The sequence below is a fragment of the Myripristis murdjan genome, chromosome 16 (assembly GCF_902150065.1).
Source record: "Myripristis murdjan chromosome 16, fMyrMur1.1, whole genome shotgun sequence".
NCBI lineage: Eukaryota > Metazoa > Chordata > Actinopteri > Holocentriformes > Holocentridae > Myripristis > Myripristis murdjan.
The window spans coordinates 29,522,030-29,541,017 of NC_043995.1; the positions used below are offsets into that span (position 1 = coordinate 29,522,030).

The window sequence follows — 18,988 nt, forward strand, 5'->3', positions numbered from 1 at the left end:
GAACATAAGAGGCAAATAATAATCTGTTTATTCTGACTAACCTTACATTATGGACTGCAGGCTCCAGTCTGTAGGTGGCGCTCCATCCACTGATTCAAATCTAATTAGAAAACTTGCTGAAAATTTCACATGTATCCAGATTAACACTGGCTGAAACGACAACATGACAGACCTTTACGTTACTGCATTTATTTATTTTTATTTGCTTATTTGTTTATGGGATGGGTTCTTCTATCTGGAAGCCACAGCGCCCTGATCGGCTCTAGTATTATATTGTATTTTGAAAGTCACCAACGGAAGCCACTAATTTATCCCATTGAACTTGACTCTCGTTATGTCGCCGCCATTTTTGACCCACAAATAATAAAAACAAATATATTGTTTTTGTCAAGAAGTTGCCAAAGTGTAGCCATCCATTAGGAATTATCACCAGCACATTTTCAGAGTAACTCTTTTGACATCGTCTTTGCCAGGCAAGTATACCACAGCAACTCTATTAATGCCACATATAAATCATTTGACAGCTCAACGCGATATTACAATAAGAGCTAATGTAATTAATATTAACCGCAGGGACAGCCACAGTCCTGGTGAAGAAACAAGTTAGCTCTGTAGTTTATTAAGAGGTAATGATCTATCGATGTGCACCGATAAATCAGTGGCTGCTGTAATGAGAGCCGCGGATAATAGTTTTATGTAAAAATATGAAAACAAGCGCAGACAGGCGGAGCTGTGTGAGCGCTGCAGCCCCGCACAGAGGAACCACTGGCGGATGTGGAAATCGCGTTTAGCTGCTGTGCCTCTGCTCTCTCATTTGCTCTCCGCAACTTCCACCGGAACAAAGCTAATAAGATGCCAAACTGTAACCTCTAATTCTGCATTTTGTCCAGGATTATCCATGCATTTCCTTTTGTGTCTCATCGGCTGAGAAGACGGCTCAAATCTTGTTTGTGTATCAGTCAGTGATGCAAGGCCGTGGAGACAATCACCATAAATACATATATAAAACCATTGTGCTTAAATTGTACTACATCCTGTCAAATTTACAAGATGTTCCACTGCATTCTTATTATTCAAAGCAAACACACACACACCTGTAGACGCTCGTCAACATATTCCTGCTATTGTTTACAACACCGTTGGATGAAATCAGAGGCTGAATCCGCTCCTATTTCTGGAATTACTTTGCAATCTCTGCAAGCCAGTTTTATTTCTTATTATGCACCAGAGCAAATAGAAACACATGTTGAGTCGTCTCCGTGCATTTTCCCTGTGTTAACATAATCTATGTCATTGCATGTTGCGGTTCCCCTTGTTAAACGCAGGCTACCAAGGTAATTATTTTCCAGCAACAGTAAAATGATGGACATAATTACCTACTAGACAAGTCCTAATGCACTTCTATTATGTAGATACAAAGTAATAATAATGCTCAACAGCCTGGGAATAAATCTCTTCTCACAAAATTGGAAAGAAAAAAACTTTGAAACGCTGCTGAAAGTCAAAGTGAAGAATACAGAGAGAAGATGAACTGCGTGTTGGGGTGTTTTTACAGATGTGATGATATGCAGCAGTATTTTGCTCCACAGACAAAACAAAAAAACAATCAAACGTTGCGCTCAGTGTAAGTGCTCACCTGTCCTTCCTCCACCTGCCAGCAGATGTCGCTCGTGTATCTCGGGAAGCGGCTGCTGGAGGCCGCGCGGGCCGGACAGGATGATGACGTCAGGACCCTGATGGCCAACGGGGCTCCCTTCACGACAGATTGGGTGAGGCTGTGATGAGTTAATTATGGAATAATCTCTAATCTAATCCGTAGATTGTGTGGACGCCGCTGCGCTGGGCCTCCTCACAGCTTGGCTGCTAATGACAGGAAAAATCCCACTTTAACCTGTTACACATCAACAGGCTGTGATGCTCAGGAGTTATTTGGTCACAGAGTTGTAATTTACTTATTTGTGTGTGTCCATGGAAACTTTCCATGAGAATTAACGGGATTATATGAGAACAAACTGGAAATTGGCAAAACTGCAGGTTAGCCTAAAACAGGGAACTTAAATGTAGTTGGAAAAAAACATCTTTCAGCATAATCTTGGTTAAAACAACCAGATTTAATGCAAATGTAGTCCTGCACACTGGGCCTGAAAGGACTGAGGAAAAATACAGAGAAATACAGAAACCAGAGGCATGAAGAGATTGAACATTCATGTTTTTTTAGTTGTAGTTGTTCAGCAAAAGAATTGATCAAATAAATCCAAGTCAAAATGTCATTTTTAAAAATTTGTATTAGTTTGCACACGTCTGATCATGACAAAACAAAATGTTTATATTTATGTTTGTATATGATACACTTTGTATAAATTACCATAAATTTCCTATTAATTCCTGTTGATTCCCATGGAAAAGTTAACAATTTGGTATATTTCCAAAATTCCCAATCTTAACTTCTGATGGAAAGTTTCTGGAAATGTTCCACCCCTTTGTAATCCAGGTGTCCACTGTCCTCCAGCGACTTTAACCTTGCTGGTCGCAGGCCTGCTGATCAGCCAGGCTGTGTTGTAAATTCTATTGGAGAGCTCAAGGTTTCCAAAAATACCCCCATGTTCCCTGGAGTTATTTCACGATGGGAACATTACAGTTCAAAATGTGGAGTCTGGAAAGAAGCCCTCTGACTCTCAGGGGGTGACACCGAAACCTGACGTGTACCGCTGACGTTTTTACATTGCAACAACTCCGCTGCAGCTGTGGCTGGAAAATATATTAACATGACATCACATCGTCTACGTTTGCACAGTTACCTGCAGGAATAATAAAAAATACATCACCAAACAACAAAACGGGCCCAGAGGTGTCAGATATGTTGCCTATGGCTCCTTTTTTTACCCATGTTAAAGTGTTAAGGTGGAGGACCACACACTCCTCAAACACTGCTGGTTCAAACACCGAGGAAGCAGTTTGTAAACAGAGGCGTAGAAACGGCTGTGTGAGAATCAGAGCTGTGATCTCAGTGCCGTGGAGTCCTACACGCCTCATAGTCCTACTATAAATCTCTGTCAGAGCCCTGTAGGTGAGGCTGTTATGTGTTAATTATGCATAATCATAATCTCCTTTCTCATCCATATGCCATGTGGAAACTTGTCTGCCGTCCAGAGACAATGGTAAATGTGTTGCGCTTCATCAGAATGCAGCGTGGCAGCGCCGCCTCAGCCGGAGCCCAGCCCGCCGCTCCCAGAGAGCGGCCGCTGCATGCAGAGTGCCAGCCGGCCGCCCCCTCTCTCATTTTCATGTGTCTTTTGTTTGCCTTGAGGTGACATGTTTGTATCTCATCTGCATATTTTTTATAAATTCTTTCTCTCTTCTGTTTGTTTTTTAATGGTAATTTTTTACTGCATTTTTATCTCATCATTCATGTGGTTTCTTCGTGTGCAAAACAAAGAAAGAAACTAAATCAAACTCAGCTAAATGCCATGTAAGTGCAGGCTGGTTACTTAGGTTGCAGTGCAGTTTGCAGTGGTAACACTCGGAGATTCCCTGTGCAGCACACTTTCTAAATCTGCCATGCGAAACCAACAGACTGCATGCTGTGTATGAAATATTCCAGGTGCATATGTACATATACATAATGCATATGCATGACTGCATGTGACCTTCAATAGTTAATGCCCAGAAGTGTTGTGGGCATCAACAGGCTCCATCCTACATAGCAAAAGGGATCGTTGCATCACATCACGTGTTTTGGAAAAAGCACTGACCCATTATTTACCTTCACGAGCTTTTTATAATCTGTAGTGTCTGTATGTTACACGTTGTGATGCATGTTTTAAATGAATTGAACTGACCTACAAACTGACTATATAATGTAGACGCCTCCATCCATTTGTTAATGCACAACATGAACCTGTTGTTAAAGTCACTTAGATGATTCAGGGGCTAATATGCAAAACCCACAGGCCCTTCCCCTCACTCTCATTATCATTTTATTAACACTATGGTGCCCTATATATAGATATCTTTTCATTTATTATTTACACCTCACTGGCACATGCCACTAATGCAGTCTTTTTGTATTTGCGATTCCCTCTCGCACTCCCTGGTGTCACAGATCGTGAGTTTACAACAGCAGATAACACAGGGAAATGTGTTTTTGGAGTTTGTAAGTCTGGCGGTGAGGCTGTGTCATGTACAACAGCTTGTTGTGACACTACAAATTAAGTCTGGCAGCAGCTGCAGTGTCAGGTAGTGGAGTTGTGCTGTCGATGAGCACGGCTCTGAGCGCTGTAGATGCTGAGTTCATGTCATATAGGAAGAAGTGAAACAGCATCGCTTAGCTTGTTGGACTGGAGTGGCTACAGTTTTACTATAAGCCATGACAAGATATGGAACAGTTGCAGGTTTCCAACTTTTAACTATCGCAATAACCATTTTTATGACTCGTGCATTTGATAAAAGTCACATTTTTTTGTGCATACTGTCTTTCATCAGGAAAAGTCAGCATCCGCCTGTCAGGTCTCACTGCTATGCTGCTCAGTTCAAATCTGATTTCCCTATAAACCAGCATTGGGAAATTTGAAAAATGTCTTTTGGGGTGTTTTTTTTTTCCTCTTATCCACCATGAGCTCAAGCCCACAATGCAAATCATCCACAGTGCATTTGATATGCTCGTGGAGTGCCGTTTGTATTTGAATATGTGCTTTAATATGTTTTTTTAATTATTATTTTTAAGGCAAAAGTTGGGATTTTCAGTACAAAACATGGTGACATCATGTCAGCCCAGTAATTATCTGGCATGTACAGCGTTCATGTGCCTGTTCACTGGTCTTGTTCAACTTGTTTGAGCAGTACAGATGATACTGTGATAAAAGGTGAGTTTGAAATGTCATAGCCTAGTTGGACACTACATTTCCAAATCATTTTTGTTAATAAATCTAAATTGAGCCTGCTCAGTTTTTGTGAGCACAGTTGACTGTGTTACTGTGACCGAACTGATGATTATTTTGATTTCTGTAACATTGGCCTACCAACACCGCTGGATCTGCTGCCATGTTTTCCATAATATGTGACTCCAAGCGGGGGACGTCGGTAAATAATGGGGACGGGGACCTTAAAATTACCACCAGACGAGTGATGCGAAAGTTGTTTCTCACTTGGCAGCCGGTGTTTATGGTAAATCCGATGCGGCGTGAACGCGGCGTTAGAGCCGGTGTGGAGATGTGGAGTTATGGCAGGACGGAGTTTGCTGCAGAAGCTCCTGGAGGAGTTGTGGGCCTAATTAAAATGAAACACCACTGATAGGAGGAGCCGACTTGATAACCCCAGTGACAAGTGCTCCGAGCCAGGTTTCTGTGACGGCGCTCGCTCTGCCTTAATAGCACAAGGGAGAATTACATCAGAGCCTCCGTATTGATCAAACCACTAACGCTGTGCTACTCTATGTCTACAATTTACTGCTACGTGACATCTAGGACTAATGCAGGCCTGTGGCCGGTTTGAATCCCCAGCCGAACAGAAAAATGCGAGTGGATGAATGAGTAATGCTCCCTCCTTTGTCAGTAGCCACTGCTGAGATGCCCTTGAGCAAGGTACTTATTCAAAATGCTTGTTGCTTTTATATAAATGCTCATTATATAATGACTGTAGGAGACTGAAGAGAGCAGCTCTGACTCGGTGGGAATACGTGGACTGGGTGTTTATGCACAAGAAAATGATGCTCAGTTTGCTTTTTCCTAGAGGAATGAGGATAATTAACATCTTCTGTTGGGAGCTCCCACGTGGAATAGAGTGGAGTTTCTGGAGAGTTATGGCGTTTTGAAAAGTCTGTTCTCAGACAGGGAAAGTCAGGGAATTTAATGAATGTTTGGGACAAGTCATGGAATACCCTAGATTTTTGTCTGCCTCGATATAACAATAGTAACTAGTTATTCATTGCACACAACATGTCCATTATCTTCAAAGTAAGACATTGGATGCATAGTAACTCTTTTATTTATCTTCAAAGTAAGACATTGAATGCATAGTAACTCTTTTATTTATCTTCAAAGTAAGACATTGAATGCATAGTAACTCTTTTATTTATCTTCAAAGTAAGACATTGAATGCATAGTAACTCTTTTATCTTCAAAGTAAGACATTGAATGCATAGTAACTCTTTTATTTATCTCCAAAGTAAGACACTGAATGCTTAGTAACTCTTTTATTTATCTTCAAAATAAGACATTGAATGCATAGTAACTTTTTTTATTTATCTTCAAAGTAAGACATTGAATGCATAGTAACTCTTTTATTTATCTTCAAAGTAAGACATTGAATGCATAGTAACTCTTTTATTTATCTTCAAAGTAAGACATTGAATACATAGTAATTCTTTTATTTATCTTCAAAGTAAGACACTGAATGAATAGTAACTCTTTTATTTATCTTCAAAGTAAGACATTGAATGCATAGTAACTCTTTTATTTAATTGGGGGAAAAAACAGAATAATAAATCCTTTGAGTTTCAGTTGTGTTTAAAATTGTATGAATTATGGAAATTCAATATTCGGTCACGGAGACGTCGTAGGATTCTGCGTTTGAGTGTGATCCCTGTGTGTTGTGGTGTTTCCGCTCCAGCTGGGCACCTCGCCGCTGCACCTCGCCGCTCAGTACGGCCACCACTCCACCGCCGAGGTGCTGCTGCGCGCCGGCGTCAGCAGGGACGCCCGCACCAAGGTGGACAGGACCCCGCTGCACATGGCCGCCACGGAGGGCCACTCCAGCATCGTGGAGCTGTTAGTGCGCGTAAGAGGAACCATCTGCTCTCTGTGTGTGTGTGTGTGTGTGTGTGTGTGTGTGTGTGTGTGTGTGTGTTCATGTGGTTGTGTATGTGTGTGTGAGCTGGTGTTGACACAACTGCATGAACAGATGGATGCATGCATTTGTTAGTGTGTGTGTGTGTGTGTGTGTGTGTGAGAGTTAGTGCTGCACAATCAATTGTTTATTTATTGTTATTGCATTATAAACATCCAAGATAAACATACACTATCTCGGAGGAGCGCGCTAAGTGATTTGAATTCAACAGCACAAATAACACGCCAGCCGCTCTCAGAAACTCTTTTTATGTTTTTGTTTTATTTTAGCAGGAATGGACCTTTAATTGTCTGGGCACGACGGGGGAATAGAGACTTTAGAACCCTGTAATATCTGTTTATCACAGGTCATATTACTATCACAGCATTCAGCCATATTATCACATATCGAATATTTTACTAATACTGTGCAGTCCTGTATGCACGCAGGCATTTTGTGCATGTACTTGTGCACAATAGTAAGTGAAGGAACTCCAAAATACAACTTTGCTGGTGTTCTGGCATTAAAAGATCCACTGGGTCATAGATTATGCCGTTTACGTATTTCCATGAGAAGACTTTATCAATTATCATAATGTGATTCAGCAGATTTGGTCGCATAAATTCACTATTACACATAGATTCTGAACGAACGTTTGTCGTTTTGCTGTTTGGATGATGTTTTTGGTTAACAAAACCCCCTAAAGTGTTTTCCAAACTCTGACAAGCAGCACAAGACGTCAGAGAAGCGTGTGCACTGCAAAAACACAAAATCTTACCAAGATTATTTGTCTTATTTCAAGTCAAAATATCTCATTACACTTAAAATAAGACATGATCACCTCAGAAGTAAATAGTTTCAAGTGAATTTTCACTTGAAACAAATGAAAATTTGCTTGTTTCGTTGGCAAAATTTGCCAGTGGAAAAAATGAAAATTCACTTGAAATAAGTGAAAATTAGCTAGAAACGAGAAACAAATTTTGCCAATGAAACAAGCAAATTTTCACTTGTTTCAAGCAAATTTTCATTTGAAACAAGAGACAGTTGTCTAAAAACAAGTTACTTCTGAGGTGATCATGTCTTATTTTAAGTGTAATGAGATATTTTGACTAGAAATAAGACATTTTTGACTTGAAATAAGACAAATAATCTTGGTAAGATTTTGAGTTTTTGCAGTGTGTGATGTTAGAGAGACGTTAGAGACAGCCTTAAGGATGTTTTAAGTTATTTTTGGATCATATTACAATGGGGTTTCTTTTAAACCACGTGTAAACACTTGTTACCCACCTTTCCTACTTATCACTATGCACTGTATCTCTTTAAATATCACTTCCCCCGACTTTATTTTGTTTTACATTACACCGATTTTTAGCCAGGCACATCAACAGAAGAAAAAACGTCTGATTAACAATGCCTCTCCTTTTTTGTTTTATTTTTCTTTCCTCTCATCTCGTGTCCTGCCACCGGGTGGCGCCGCGTGCCCGTGCAGAGCGGCGCCGACATCAACGCCAAGGACATGCTGAAGATGACGGCGCTGCACTGGGCGGCTCAGCACGGCCACAGGGAGGTGGCCGAGCTGCTGCTGAGGTACGGCGCCGACGTCCACTCCCTCAGCAAGTTTGACAAGACGCCCTTCGACATCGCCATGGATACCAGCAACACCGAGCTGATGATACTGCTACAGGTGGACGGAGAGAGAGAGAGAGAGAGAGAGAGAGAGAGAGATCAGGGGGCAAAGGCAGATGGAAAGGAGAAAAAATAGAGAATGACAGGGAGAGTCAGACAGAATGACAGACAGCCGAGGATTAAAGAGACAAGGGGGGAAGAAAGACAGACATGGAGGAGGAGAGACAGAGTGAGAAAGGTGATGAAGGGGAGAGAGGGAGACAGAAAGACAGCTGAGGGGGGAAAGAGAGAGAGAGAGAGAGACAGGCAGGGAGGAAGAGACAAGCTCCTTTTCTACAGCGTCTTCGACACAGAACGCTCTGGTACAAGGTTAAAAGACAAGAGAACAGGACGGGAAACAATGTGGAAAAAATGACCAAGCACATTTGAACAAAAAGCAGGTAAAAAGGATGAGGGGGATGAGAGAGAGAGAGAGAGAGAGAGAGAGAGAGAGACAGACAGAGAGGGGGAGAGATGGAAAGATAAATGACAAGCAGGGAGAGAGATAGTTGGAGATTAGAGAGGAGGGGGAAGAAATTCAGACAGAAGAGAGATTGGGGAGCAGCGAAGATAAACAAAGCGAGGGATTGAGGGAGAGAATCAAGGAAAGCGAAAGCGGATAAAGAAAGAGAGAGCATGTGTGTGATTGCCTTTGTGTGTGTGTGTGTGTGTGTGTGTGCGCACGGGTGCATAGCCTCACACGATTTTAAAAATGCGTTTGATGTTTCCTAAGTGTGAACAGCGAGGCTCTGGTCGGACTCTCGGCGGCGTTGCTATGGTTTCGGTGGCCGGTGCTGCCTCTCTCTCTCTGTCAGCCATGTTGCAAACTCATTTCCTGCCATAATACCCACATTTAGACACCATTTCACACAAGAAAGGATTAAGCCTTGTACTGTGAAATATTTAAAAATAAAAACCCTCGCTAATAATTAAACGAACAAAACTGATAGTCGGGGATTATTCCATCCTGTCACGTTGAAGTTTCACAGAGGGGGAAACAGAATATTTGCAAAGGCTTTTACTCTATAAAGGCCTGTGTGTTCGCCTTATATAACGGAGGTGTGTGGGCCTTTAGGTGGGACGTAGGAGGTTCTGGATTACCATTAGATAACTTCCCTCCTTGGACGGGCCCGCTCAACCTGCTGGGAAAGATAGTAGCGCCGCGGGCAAACGCAAGTGGGAGACCTATACAAGCCGGCTGCACACAGAAAGGCATTAGCGCTCGTTCACGGCGCAAGACGCCCACCTCAGCCGAGTGTGAAATTCTGCCCTGAGGTTGGCGTAGCAGAATCGATATCCTTTGAGAGGGAGAAAGGTCTCGAAGAGGTCCTCTTGTGCGCGGCGCCGCCAACAAAGACGGATGAGTCACCGCGAACCGCCCGGCGATCTGCGGTCCGCGCCGCGAAATGCCGCTCTTCGGCTCACGTGTCGAGCGCTGGTCAACACGAAGGCGCACGTGTCACGAGGAACTTGGACCAGAAGCTGCTCTGCTCGTTGCATCTTCACAATTTTTAGGTGTGCTCACACTGTTCGTATAGTAATCTCCGTAAACAGACTCTATATATGCATACAATATAGGGGAGAGTGGGGTAATTAGTGCCAATTTTTACTTAAAGTGCCTTTAAAGCGAGGGGATTACAGTAATGCCTCCAACTAAAATATGCACATATAGTTTAGGATGTTGTGCTTCCCTGGGAACAATCACTTTGGATCTTATATAAACTGTTTGAGAAATATAGCTTTTGAAAAAAAAGTGGTTTTGTGGCACAACTTGCCCCCAGTGCGGGGTAAATTGTGCCATTAGACAGAATACACTGGGGTTAATTGTGCCATTGATAACTGAAGTAAAACAGATCATTTTAATCTCACAAATGATAATGCTATATAAAAGCAAAACAAATTCCATACAAACTTATTTATTTAACATTTATTTATTATTTTAACAAGATCACAGGCCACTTTTCTATAACAAGGCCTAGCGCCACATGAACACATACCCAGAACAAAATAAAAATTCCAAAATGAGCACCTGCAAATCATCTTCATCTGAATCTGAATAGTTTTAATGATCAAAGGTAAGAAGACAATGTACAATAACAATAAAATACAATAAAGTAATATATAGTATATAATCACAAGTTATTCCACTGGCACAACTTACCCCAAGGCCCTTTGGCACAAATTACCCCAAGCCCACCATTTTGAAAAAAATGCACCCCCCAGCTGTTTTGAGCTAACATCATGCTAACTGTATAGACTCATTGTGTAGCTTACTAAAGTACTAAAACCTGTGTGAACTGTTTTCAAAGTTTTCTATAATTGTTCAAACACAACAATCAAAAAACCTTGATCATAGAAATTTTACTTTGGAGGGCAAAAAAATGTTTTTTGAACTGAAATGTGCTTACCTCTCAAGCCATGTGTCTCCCTTCTTTGCAGGAAGAGTGAAATGGATGCCTCTTCAAAAATATGTGGTCATATGACCAACTTCTTCTATGGTTTTCTAGATAACAGGGGTGGCACTACTTGCCCCTTGGCACAAATTACCTCACTCTCCCCTACAGAGTCTGCAGGCAAGGGGCAAGATTTTGGTATCAAAGCGCTCTGGTTTCCGTGTCCGCTGTGGTTCAAGTCGTGTTCGTTTGTAGTCCAAGTGGTTTTATGAAGGTAAACACTGTCAGAAATGTCGTCTGGACCCGAAACACGTACAAAACATGCGACTCGTGTAATAAAAGCAACAGAGACAGAAGCGGTTTCCAGCTTGTTTCCGGTTAAACCCAAAGAACTGGCCCTCGACCCCACAGGCTAAAATCATCGCCGGCTGATAGCCACTGGGTTCTGAGATTGTTTTTACCGTACACTTGGTCGATGCCCTCTTCAGCACGTCTCAAGTGTCGGCGATGATTATAATAACTCTTCAGGCCCGCCAGCCCATCGGTGGGCTCATCATTACGAAGCGATGCTGTGCACCCAGGCTGTGCTCAAACCCACAGAGCCTGTATTTTACATTCTGCTGGAGATGCCAGGGTTTGCAGAGATACCAAACATGTCCCGCTGAGTTACAGGGAAATAACATTTTCTGTTTGATGTAATGCTGCAGCCATAAAATAATGGCATCTTGGGTTTGAATAGTTCAGTCACTGTGCAGATTCGGCGAAGCACTGCAAGCAGCACACACCCAATGTTTATCTGACATTGTTGCACAATGTGGAGGAAAAAAAATCGAACTTGGAAGCTCCTTAAAAAGGGAAATTCAAGAGAAAATCAGAGTTCAAGGGGTTAACTTGTAAAATCTTTAAGTTCTACATCTCTCACTTTCACAAGATGGGGCAAAACTAATTATTTCTTCTTTTGTTGTGCAAATGTACAAATCCTGGCCAAAAACAAATCCACATTAAGGCCTTCAGGGCTTCAGTTCTTAGGAAATATAAATCCAGTGGCTCCATCAACCACCATCTGTCAACAGTCTACAATAAGTTTATGAAAAAAAATCTTATCTAAGAAAAAAAAAAAAAAGAATCCACATTCAGGCCTTGAGAGGATTCAGTTAGAGGATCCGTCCCTCGGCTCTGTGAATCACCAGCCCCGCGACCGTTTTTAGACGTCTCGAAATCCAACAGAAAGCCGAGCCACTGGATGTGTTTCCACAGAACCGAAACCCCCCGCAGACCTAAATGTGAATAAACTCCACATCAGGCGTTAAATGACATCAGCCCTCCCGTTCCTCGCTGCACAGATTCAGCTGCAGAGCCACTTCTCCGCTGTTGGTTTGGAAATCAGCATAAAAATGCAGCAGAATTCATAATAACCCGGGACTCCAGATGCTATCATCTCTGAAAGTTACCGGCCGCTGCAGCAGAAGACAATTGTTGATTTATTCACCAAACACAAATTTTACTGGCATTTGGTTTTAACCCCTTGAACTCAAAATTTCTCTTCAGCTTTAAAGATAGAAAAAAATAATGTTGTATGACAAGAGCACATTTATTCAGTATCTGCTGGGTGCAGCTTTATCACACTTATACTGAGGCTGTATCCTTTTCACTCAGTGTATGTTTGCATGTGTGTGTGTGTGTGTGTGTGTGTGTGTGTGTGTGCAGGACGGCATGCAGAACCAGGTTAACATGAACCCACAGCACCAGTACATCATCCCCGCTGGCAGGGTGCTCAACCTCTCAGATCTGGTCACCAACACCAAGACCAGCACAGGCAGGCAGCACACACACACACACACACACACACACACACACACACACACACACACTGATAGCCACACATCCTTTTTCTGGCCTATTTTGCTTGTGAACCCCCCTCTCTGCCCGTGCATCTAATTGAATTTTAGTTGGCGTGTTAAAACAGAATTAAGAGTCTGGGAACGCTGTAATGAAACAGCATGATTTAAAAAAAAAAGAAAAAAAAGAAAAAAAAGCCAACGCCAAGGAGCCCGTAAGAACATCTCACCTCAGAGTAAACAAAGTATGACAGGCTGGACCGGACGATCGAATCTAGGGGGAGGACAGGAACAAAATGGAGGACAACCTGAGGATCCATGAAATGTGATGTCAAAGGAAATTACCAAAAACAAAAACAAAAAAAAACAACTGTAAATAGCCCTGGTGAGAAATGAAATCCTCGGGGAGGGTGAGTGCAGCAATGAGTGGAAGTGGAGAAGGAGATGAAGAGGGGGAGATAGAAACAGCCAATTTCATTTTTCCATCCATCTATCCATCTACTCCTTTCATTTGATCCATCCATCTGTCCGTGCGTCAGCTGTTCATCGATCCATCTGTGCTCCCATCCATCTCTCTCTCTCTCTCTCTCTCTCTCTCTCTCTCTCTCATACCTGGCAGAATAAACAAATAACCAGCAGCTTCTCAGCGACAGCAGTCTTTATTTAAACATTTCTTTTCACTCACAATTCCCCCCAAAAATCACACTAAAACTGCTCTGCTTCATCTGCTTTTTTTTTTTTTTTTTTTTTTTAAACCCTCTTAAGCTCGGTTGAGCTGCGGTTGCATAACACCGAGGCTTTATTTCATGTTTTTTTTTTTTTTTTTTTACACCTGTGTATTGTCGCCGGTGGCCGTCCAACACCAGCTCTCTCTCTCTCTCTTTTTCTTCAGGAAAGTCAGAGGACGCCATCGCTGCTGAGTCGGTGGACACGGCTCTTCAGCATATGGTGGGCGACGGGAGTCAGAGGGTCATCACCATAGTGACGGACCAACACGGCAACCTGCAGCCTGCCAGCTTCGGCCAGCAGTTCTTCGTCACTATGCAGGGGCAGCAGAGTGAGTGGGAAACAAACCGGCTTCATTCCCACCGACTGTAATTTAGCAGGATTTCTCCCAAGTCCAATGCGCGGCAGCAACGCCAATTAGAGTGTGTGACACTCCTGCAGGATCTGACACACTCGAACACAGACGGCAGGGAGAACACGAGCTAAAACAGAGGCTTTGTGCAGTTGCATCAGCCGCCTTTTAGGATGTATCGCTGGCAGTGGTCCCAAACAGCCTCGAGATGCAATTAATTTGCATTTACTTGCATCTCGAGTTGGAGCGCGAGCCACGCAGACCCCTCAGAGATCCTGACCGCGTCGCGTGGCGAGAAGCAGCTGATCAAAAGTGGTTTCTGATGTAAGGGCCTCCTCCAAGACGAGACGCCAAACAGCTGTGTCAAAAATAGACGCTCAAAAGTCTGACTTTGTTCTTAAAATCAACTTAGAGTGCGAACCGGGGATGTTTTCAGACTGTTTGAGCGAGGCTGTCACCATCAATCACTTCACAGTGAAATATGCAAATAAAGAACAATGCGATGAACAAATAACAGCTGTGCATGACTGTACACGAGACATTATCGTGACCATGCTGCTCTCTGTCTGCAGTGGTGGCTTTGCCGGCCTCTGCCATAACGGAGGAGGTGGTGGAGGAGGAGCCTCAGCTGGCCCCGCCCACATGCAAGAAGAAGACAGGCCCCGCCGCCAATCACATCGCCTCCAAAGACAAGGTGAGCCAGTAAAGTAAATAAATGGTCCATAAACCTTGTTGTGCACTGCAGGGCTTCATCAACAATAAGTGGCAGCTGTAGATTTTACATGTGAGTAACCTCATCACGTGCCTTATCCGTGTCAGTGTGTGAGCGGATGCAGCAAACATCACGGGATGTTTTTTCTCAGACCAGTTTGGTGCAAATCTTGATGCGCAGTCGGTGATTCAATGCAGGAGCAACGTCTTTAAGCAGGCCAGTGATTCGATTAGACGATTACATTCACTCTTCATTTGTTCTGACAACAATACAGACTGATTTAGCTCAGCAGCATGAAGAGCAAAGCATGGTTTACTTATTATTCTGTTCTTAGCGCCCCCGGCAATCAAGAAGGAATACATGTTGCAATCAGCATTATTAATTTCGACGAAATGATCAAATTCAGTTCAGTTTCATTGTCTTGTCGCCACGAGCATGTCCCAAAGGACCTTACAGAAAATGAGCACACACACATATAACTAATCAACCATCAGTCCCAGAACAGAACAATGAAACAGAGACACGGGGAAGCAAAGTGGAGCACAACACTGCAAAAACGCAAAATCTTACCAAGATTATTTGTCTTATTTCAAGTCAAAAATGTCTTATTTCTAGTCAAAATATCTCATTACACTTAAAATAAGACATGATCACCTCAGAAGTAAATTGTTTTTAGACAATTTTCACTTGTTTCAAGTGAAAATTTACTTGAAACAAGTGAAAATTTGCTTGTTTCATTGGCAAAATTTGCCAGTGGAAAAAGTGAAAATTCACTTGAAAGAAGTGAAAATTAGCTAGAGACAAGAAACAAATTTTGCCAATGAAACAAGCAAATTTTCACTTGTTTCAAGCAAATTTTCACTTGAAACAAGAGACAATTGTCTAAAAACAAGTTACTTTTGAGGTGAGCATGTCTTATTTTAAGTGTAATGAGATATTTTGACTAGTAATAAGACATTTTTGACTTGAAATAAGACAAATAATCTTGGTAAGATTTTGAGTTTTTGCAGTGAATAGGACATTTAGTGGGACGGGGAACACAGAAAGCTGTACAACCAACGTAGATCCTCATTCCACGCAAGGAAAAACTCCCAAGAGAAAGTTATTAGAAAGGAAAATGAGAGGAGACCTCGGGCGGGTCAGGTCAAAGAGGGCTCCACCACTGAGGCTGGTGCAAACAGCGAAATGGACAGTAACATGCCGTGATGCAGAGACGGGGCCAGATTTGGCACAAATGTCCACAGAAAACAAGGGCAACAGTCGAATCCACAGCCAGAAACTCTGCTCTGACTGAGAGAGAAGTGCTACACGCCTGTTCAGCCAGATCTGCACACTCCAAGAGGCGTGTTGAGCTGGTTCACACTGAGACAGCAGACAGAGAGAGAGGCCAGACACGCAGCAACCAGGACGCAGAGCAACACCGGCGTCCCCTCGGCAGATTTCTGTGTTAACTTTGTGGAAGCCAAGGTAGAGGAAGAGATGGTGTCGGCGCGGTGCCAGACGCTGCCACATGACAGTGAGAATAAGGAGGTTTTGAGTTTGGATTTGAAAGTTTCTACAGAATTAGCTTCCCTAATTGCAAGAGAGAAAAATCCCCTGTAGTGAGGATGACAAGCGGTTTTGTTGTTTAGTTTGTTGTAAAACAAACTCCCCAAGTGCTTGTGGGATGAGCGCAGAAAAGCTGAAAATAATTATCATGAGCAAAGAAAATCAACAGAAAACTTCAATCACAGCTTTGGAGGAGTTTTAATGCATCACCATTTAACTCCCATTTCATTTGTGCATCTTCCAGAAGGGCAAAGACAGCCGCGAGCTGCTCCAGCGGCAGCTGCAGGAGGCTAACCGGAAAGCCCAGGAGTACCGACAGCAGCTCCTGCAGAAGGAGCAGGAGGCTGAGCTGTACCGCCTCCGACTGGAGCAGGCCATGGCCGTCAGCAACAGCATCGACACCGACATCACCACCGGCACCGCCGCCACCGTGACCGCTGTCACGAGAAGCAGCCTGAAGGAGGTGGTGGGGGAGCAGCTGGAGATTGCAGAAGGAGCCGCGGTGCAGGAGAGCGCAGAGGACAGAGTGGGAGGAGGGGGGAGGGAGGAGGGAGAGGAGCGGGTCGTCGGTGACCTTCCGGACGATGCCATCCTGGTGAACGAGGGCGAGCTGGACGTGACGGAGCACGACCAGCTGGGGGTCGAGGGCACCGAGGGAACAGACGTGTCTCCAGGCAAGACTGCTGCCTCCAGGCAGAGCCGGGGGAGGGGGAGGGGGAGGGGCAGAGGGAGGCGCAGACGCTAGCCCGCACTTTTTATAGACATTAATTGTAAATTCATGGCGCTGATTTTATGCTTCTTTATTCCCTCTTTTTATATGAAGGCTTTTGTAGAACATTTTGTAGAATATGGTCAAATGATGAAGACATTAACTTGGTTACCGTGTTTGCAAATGCACACTGAGCCTGGAGAGAGAGGAGACTCTGATGGCACTCAATTCCTCATCGCCATATCTTTTTTTGTTTGTTTGTTTGAATGTTTGTTTATCCATAAACCCCCCTCTAATTTTATGAGCAACAACTTTTATGAGCGAGGCAGAAAGTTCCCAGCTTGGATGAGGTTTTAACTTCTTCACAGGCCAACCAGCAACACAAATGAAACCTGAGATCAGTGAAGAAAAGCCGATCCCACATCGGTTACATTTTGATGTCATTTTCTCACACATGAATGTTGACCAGAGTCTCATCATTTCCAATCAGGTACTTTTTGCTGTTTAGTTAGCATTATCAGTATCATTAGCTGTGTTTTCAATGCACATTTTTGCAAAGTTTCACCCCCTGTAGCTCAGAAACTGCAGTAAATTTTGTGAAGAGCAGCGATGGAGAAGAAGGGGGCGGCAGATGGAGGAGAGGCTGTCACATCCATCTGATCAGAGTCAAACTAAAGTGCGACACTACAGAATATCGAGTGATGTTATACTTTTGATATTTAACCCCGGAGAAAGAGAATCGCTGCTTCGCCACCTAAAACATCGGCACTTCAACAAATGCACTTACATGTGGATGTCACATTTAGTATCACTGGCATCCGTCTCAAACAACACCCACGTATCAGTTTAACGCTTACACTGCAAAAACTCAAAATCTTACCGAGATTATTTGTCTTATTTCAAGTCAAAAATGTCTTATTCCTAGACAAAATATCTCATTACACTTAAAATAAGACATGATCACCTCAGAAGTAACTTGTTTTTAGACAATTTTCACTTGTTTCAAGTGAAAATTTGCTTGTTTCATTGGCAAAATTTGTTTATTGTTTCTAGCTAATTTTCACTTATTTCAAGTGAATTTTCACTTTTTCCACTGGCAAATTTTGCCAATGAAACAAGCAAATTTTCTAAATTTCTAATTGTCTAAAAACAAGTTACTTCTGAGGTGATCATGTCTTATTTTAAGTGTAATGAGATATTTTGACTAGAAATAAGACATTTTTGACTTGAAATAAGACAAATAATCTTGGTAAGATTTTGCATTTTTGCAGTGTAAAACATGATTGTCTCCATCATGATCACATCTGTGAGAACTGGAGCTGAAGTGACTCCTATTTCTCTTCCTGTCATTCATGTAAATCTGTGTCAATGTGTGGCGCCGTATGATCGTATTGTACAGGCTCTTCGTTTACTGTATATCATGTGAATGAACAAAAAAGGAATGATCATGTCTGATATGTCAAACTGAGATTTTTTTTTTTTTTTTTTTTTTATGGCATACTGTGCCAGACGGTGCTGTCTGACTTGAACTTCCTCGGTGTTTCACTCTCCAGTCAGCCCTCGGCCGCCTCAGGCAGATGGTGACTGTGTTGATCCTGGGTGTATCATGTAGGTGTGTGTGTGTGTGTGTGTGTGTGTGTGTGCCGAGGTCTCTGTGCAGTCTCATGCTGAAATACCTTGACACTAACAGGGAATTTTACCATTCTTTAAGTTTTTGCTCGGAGAAGACTTCTCCCCCCCCGGTCGGGACGCCGGCATCTCTTAAAGTTACTCTCAGGCTCTTGTGTTCAAACTGTTGGGCGGGACGGGGTTTGTGGATGTCACCCCTCCGATGAAGGACTTTTCCCTCGCAGACCTCAGTGGAGCGACATAACACGGACAAAAATAATCATGAAGCAATTACAGTAAAAGCACTTCACTCGCTCTCATCCGGGGCGGCCGACAGTGAGACGATAGAGGCTCAAGGACACTTCAGCAGGCAGCACAGCTGTTGACGGACGCCTATTATCAGTTATGGGGATCAAACCTGTGACCTTCAGCGTATGGAGCAGCCTCTTTAACTTCGAGGGCACTCTGCGCATCACTCTTCTGCTTTTTTTTATTATGTTTGTAATGCAAATTGCAGAGGTTTTACCGTGTAACATGTATGGGGAAAAACAACACATGGATGAGAAATGAGTTCCACAGCTGATTTTAAACATGTTGTTTGGGGGATTCTGTCAT

General features: G+C 43.0%; 1 protein-coding gene across 1 annotated transcript; it reads left to right on the top strand.

Annotated features, from left to right (window-relative positions):
* The first annotated feature begins 327 nt into the window (after positions 1 to 327).
* LOC115373449 (GA-binding protein subunit beta-2-like) lies at positions 328 to 17,718 on the top strand. Its single transcript, XM_030071851.1, has 8 exons — positions 328 to 473; positions 1,662 to 1,769; positions 6,607 to 6,774; positions 8,312 to 8,506; positions 12,588 to 12,696; positions 13,611 to 13,775; positions 14,369 to 14,490; positions 16,301 to 17,718. The coding sequence occupies exons 2-8, from the start codon at positions 1,662 to 1,664 to the stop codon at positions 16,799 to 16,801; spliced, it is 1,368 nt and encodes a 455-aa protein (XP_029927711.1). The 5' UTR covers positions 328 to 473; the 3' UTR covers positions 16,802 to 17,718.
* The last annotated feature ends 1,270 nt before the right edge of the window (positions 17,719 to 18,988 follow it).